At 40.5% G+C, this 5,154-nt stretch overlaps 1 protein-coding gene across 1 annotated transcript in view; it reads left to right on the top strand.

Moving 5' to 3' along the window:
* Nucleotides 1–1,652: 1,652 nt before the first annotated feature.
* The window catches only part of LOC103799485 (FCH and double SH3 domains protein 2-like), a 69,211-nt gene continuing 65,709 nt past the window's right edge, over nucleotides 1,653–5,154 (top strand). The window contains 3 exon segments of the mRNA XM_009071808.1: nucleotides 1,653–1,732; nucleotides 3,243–3,387; nucleotides 4,301–4,434. Of these exon segments, the coding sequence (XP_009070056.1) occupies nucleotides 3,247–3,387; nucleotides 4,301–4,434 (275 nt within the window). The 5' untranslated portion in view covers nucleotides 1,653–1,732; nucleotides 3,243–3,246.

Raw genomic sequence — 5,154 nt, forward strand, 5'->3', positions numbered from 1 at the left:
CAACATGTGGTTTGTATGTTTTCATGAATGAGTACTAAATGATCAGACATCAGAGGGTGGTTGGACACCAGAACATCTCCCTGGGGTAGTGGTCACTGCCCCAAGCCTGAAGGAGCCTTTAGACAGTGCTCTCAGGCATATGTTGGGATTGTTGGGGTGTCCTGTGTAGGGCTTGGGGTTGGACTGTTGATCCTTGTGGGTCTCTTCCAGCTCAGGATATTTTATGATCTTCCCCATGCACCTGCAGCTCTCTCTTCCGTATGTCATTGGTTTTGGTGATGAGTTTGTTCGGTTTTGAAATAAATGTTTAATCCCACTAATTTTATAGTTAATTTACTGACATCAGTCTCAGGGTTTCTATGTGCAACAATGGATTTATTTATCCCTCTTGTGACCTTTTTTTGCGTCTTTTATTTTGGCATACCTTGTCCTCATCTGCCAGTGAGCTATTTTTTGCATTTGTGAATGTTTGTTCAGCATCTTGAGGTAGATATCCTGCTGGGGTCTGATGCAGAAGGGATGGAAACAAGAAAATAACACCAGGTGGAGGTATATAATAAAGCTTGTTCCCTGGGAGCAGAGACTGACTCCCTACCTGGCTGCTCCTCCTGTCAGGGAGTTGTAGAGAGGGAGAAGGTTCCCCTGAGCCTCCTTTTCTCCAGGCTGAGCCCCCACAGCTCCTTCAGCCACTCCTCATGCTCCAGACCCTTCCCCAGCTCTTTGCCCTTCCCTGGACACTCTCCAGCCCCTCAAAGTCCTTCTTGTCCTGAGGGTCCCAGACCTACCCCCAGGACTGCAGGTGCCTCAGCAGTGCCAGCACAGGGGAGAGGCACTGCCTTGGGCTTTTGGCCACACTCTGGATGACACAAGGCAGCTGCTCTTGGCCTTCTTGCCCACCTGGGCTGATGTTCAGCCACTGTCACCAGCACTCCCAGGGCCTTTTCCAGCTTCTCAGCTACCCCAAGCCTTGAGCATTCCATGGAGTTGTGGTTACCCAAGAAGAACCCAAACCCTAATAGGAATGCTCTTCAGTGTTCATAAACCTGTTGTCCAGCTCCATGAGTTCAGTAATGTACCTCATATTTTCCAATTGTTGGGACACAATTCTGCAGTGATATATAGAGGTAGGTGGGATTAGAAGCCAGAGCAGAGACTGCAACAGTGACCTCACCTCCCCGGCTGGTTACTTTTTGCTGCTTCCTGACCTTGAATATGAAAATGTTATTGATTTTCTGAGCCCCTGCAAAGTGAAACAGAGACAGAAGTGTTCAATTAACATTAATAATTAAAGCTGAACTGCATTTGTCAGTCTTGTGTCTGTTGTAATCCTCTGAGGAAAGGGCTGATCCTGTGAGCAACCTTAGATGATCCAAGTTGGACAGTTCAGCTTGGGCTCATAACTGACCAGATATTTTGTTGCTTCTGAGAACCTCATGTCCTCATTCAGTTAAGTAAAAACTGTGATTGTTATAACTAGGATAAAATGAGGCATTTTCCTTGCACTATTCCTGCCTCTGATTGTTCCACTGTGTAGTTTGCTGGTGCTATAGATTGATTGCTTCTTTAGGTGTCAGGTTTTCATTTGTCTGACATAAGAGCACAAATGTTCTTTTAATTGCCTCTTATTTTTAACTTCTTTTTCCTTCTTTTCACAGAGCATTCAAAAGCTGGCTAGCCAATACTTAAAGAAGGACTGGCTTGGAATAAAAGCTGATGAACGAAGTGATTATAGGTAATTTCCCAGTTGGATATCTTGAAATAGCTGTCTTTATCCTTTCAATTTGTGTCATTATTTTACTTAACAATGAACCACAGCTCTACTGTAGTTAAAGTAATTTTTTTCTTTGTAGCAGAGCATTGCCAGTTTAAAAAAGAAGCTTTGTTTTCCCCTGAAATTCTGAGATTAGTCTTAAATAGATGTTTATGACTTGAATATTTAGGAAGATGGGAAAAACAAAACAGCATGACAGGACAGCAACTAATCGTGCCTCTTATTTGGATATTAATGTTTGTAGCTGAATGTAGATTTTAGTAAATAGCTTTAAGGTTAGAGGAATAGATGTGGGAAAAGACAGGAGCAGGTTTCATTTTAGGATGCTTTTCTTTGTCAAGATCACATCTGACAGCAGGGAGGAGGCAAAGCAAGAGACAGTTGTTTACCAAACTCCATGTCATTAACATGAGAGGTGGATCATAGCATGAAACCAGAAATGACTCACTTGCTGAGAGCCTCCCACCTTTGAATAACACCTCCTAAATATTTTAAAACGTTTTCAGGTACTTTGTTTTAACATCTTCTTTGTATCTTGACAAGTTTAATCTCAACCAGAAGAAATTGTTGATATGTTTGTGTTTGGGGCTCTGAGCAACCTCACACCAGTTGTGTGTCTGAGAAGAAGTAAACTGAATTATCTGTCTTAAATGTATTTAAACCACTCCGATAACACCCACCCCACTCCTACCTTCAGTTTGCTCCCTGTTCAACCTCTTGTGCCATCAAGTGCACCCATAGTGCCCAGAGGTCTCCTCCAAACACCTGCCACCCCCTCCCTATCACCAAGTGCTGGAGTTCTCCAGGCTCCAGCAGTCCTTCCTTTCTGCCAGCTGCAGGGTAAATGCTGTCACTTTCTTCCCATGCTCTCCCTGCTCCACCTTCTTCTCCTGAGCTTCTGTTGTGAGTTAATTGAGCTCTGCAACATTTACTTCGCAGCTACAGGTGTTGTCTTTGGCCTGTTACATGTGCTGAAGGGCCTATAGGGAGCTAAGGCCAAGTGGATGAACAATCTGTAGCTGTTGGCCTGATTGCAAGATGTCGAAAATCACAAATTCCATGATCTTAGAAATATCACAAATTCCATGATCTTAGAAATGTCAACATCTAACCTGGGTTCTGTAGGGTCTGTTCCATTGAAGCAACAGGTTCAGCAAAAAATGTTGGGTAAAAAATGGATCACAAAACAAGAACAGGAGGGAAAATCTTAATTTTTGGTATAACTTGGTTAAAATTTTTGTTAAAAGTGGAGATATTTGCTGGATCAGCATAAACAATTGTGCTTGAGTTCTGTTTTTAAAAGCAGTCCTTGGAACAATGTGTGCTGCTGTTATGGAAACCAACCCAGGAGTTGAACTGGGTGATTTTTGTGGACTTCCAACTCAGGAGTTTCTATGAATCCATATTTTCAGTGTAGCACCTGACGTCCCTTTCTTCCTTCCCACAACCTTTCTGTGTTTCATTCTTTCAGGAGCATGTACTCAGTCTGGAAATCACTTTTAGAAGGCACCATGCAAGTGGCCCAGTCCCGACTCAATATCTGTGAGAACTATAAAAACTTAATTTCTGAACCAGCCAGGAGTGTTCGGTGCTTTAAGGAACAGCAGCTGAAGAAGGTATTTGGTCTTTAACAAGTTCTTGAAGCTTTTATAATTTTTTATTTAGGAAAAAATTGCTATTAGAAATCTTTTAGTGTGGCACTTCTGAAATATATATGTGCTTTTCAGTCTCTTATAGAAGTAATAGCCAAATTATTGGAGAGGGAACAAAACTCGGAGCTGTTCACCAAAATTAAAACTGCTTGGAAATGAGTCTTTTAGAAACGTGATGCACAGTTGGTCAGATGTATCTCTGCAAATATCACCTTGTGCTGTAGGAAGTACGTAGGATTGGGTTTGCAGTGACAATTCCAAGTGGGTTTTGTTAGGATAGGTTCTGATTTTAAGTAACAATAGATCTTAAACCTGAAGGAATGGCTTGAGCAGTCTTGAAAGTGTGGAGTGGAGATTGTCCAACTGCCTGTGAAGGTTTCAGAAGGAAGTGCTCCACAAGCTGCTATAATTGATGTGTTCATCCATGCAGAGAAAAGAGCTCTTAAAACAAAGTTTCTCTAATTATTGCTGCTGCTGTTGTGTTGTTGTTTTATGTGGCAGCTTTTGTCTCACGTTCTAAATTTTAAAGAAGGAAATATTAATCAATTTTTCAATTTTCAGGGGTTTTTTTGGTATCATCTCCAGCTGATTGCCTTTGGATTTCTCCCAGTTGTATTCTGATTATTTAAACTAATTGCCTCAGAACTTTTGTGTTTAATTTGTGAGTTATGATTAATTTTGACCAGTTTAAACAGCAGCAGAAAGGAAGGAAGGAAGATGAGTTTATGTTCTGATCAGCTTTAAAAGACATGTATGAATAATTGACCAGGAGTGACGTGGAGACATAAAATGTCATAAAAAGTAGTAAAATGATGCTGATTGTATTATTTGGAGGCAAAAAAGTGTAATGTTTTGTTTCCCAAATGCTTTTTTTCAGTACGTGGACCAGCTGACAAGGATCCAAGCTGAATTACAAGAGACAGTCAAAGATTTAGCTAAAGGCAAAAAGAAATATTTTGAGACTGAACAGATGGCTCAGGCAGTGCGGGAGAAAGCTGATATTGAGGCCAAGTATGTTTTTATAATAGCATATGTATAAATAATTGCAGGCCTATAAAGCACATTTGTACTCATAGTAGTTCTTACTCTTGATATTTGGCTTTCAAGGAGTTTCTGCCAGGTTTTTCTTTTTGCTTGTATACATTTCTGTAACCATTTCAAGCATGCTGCTACCCTGATAGGAAATCAGAACGTTTTTGGGGCTGTTTTCTTTAGGAAGGAAGTTAAACCAACTGCTTTAATTTGGCATTTTCAAAGGACAGTGTGTCAGCAGGCACTTTTTTGGATATGAAAGGCTCCTGACTTCATTTTCTCTCCACACATCTCAAATTGGTATCAGTCCATTTGGAGGGGGAAAGGGAACAGAACACTGTTTTTCATTTTTCAAGATAAATTTTTGAGGCTTTAGTTTTTTATGTTCCTTGACATCCTAAAGAGGTTGCTTTCCTTCCTTCCAGGAAAGCAAGTCACACATGTTTTGGGTTTGGAGTCTAGCCTGTCTTAGGGGAATTTGCCTCACCCTTTCTTTCATTATTTTATTTAATTTTTATTTTTAGAAGTTATTCAGAATTGTTCTCAAGGAATGAAATTATGGTCTCATTAGAGATTTTTTTTTCTTTCACTTGCTGAGGGTTAGATGATGAAAAGAAGAACTCCAATAAGATTACCTGAAGAAAGTAAACAAACACAAACAAACCAACCAAAAACTTGGGAATTTTGGAACAGATTCCT

This window comes from Acanthisitta chloris, unplaced genomic scaffold (assembly GCF_000695815.1).
Source record: "Acanthisitta chloris isolate BGI_N310 unplaced genomic scaffold, ASM69581v1 scaffold9973, whole genome shotgun sequence".
NCBI classification, from domain to species: Eukaryota; Metazoa; Chordata; class Aves; order Passeriformes; family Acanthisittidae; genus Acanthisitta; species Acanthisitta chloris.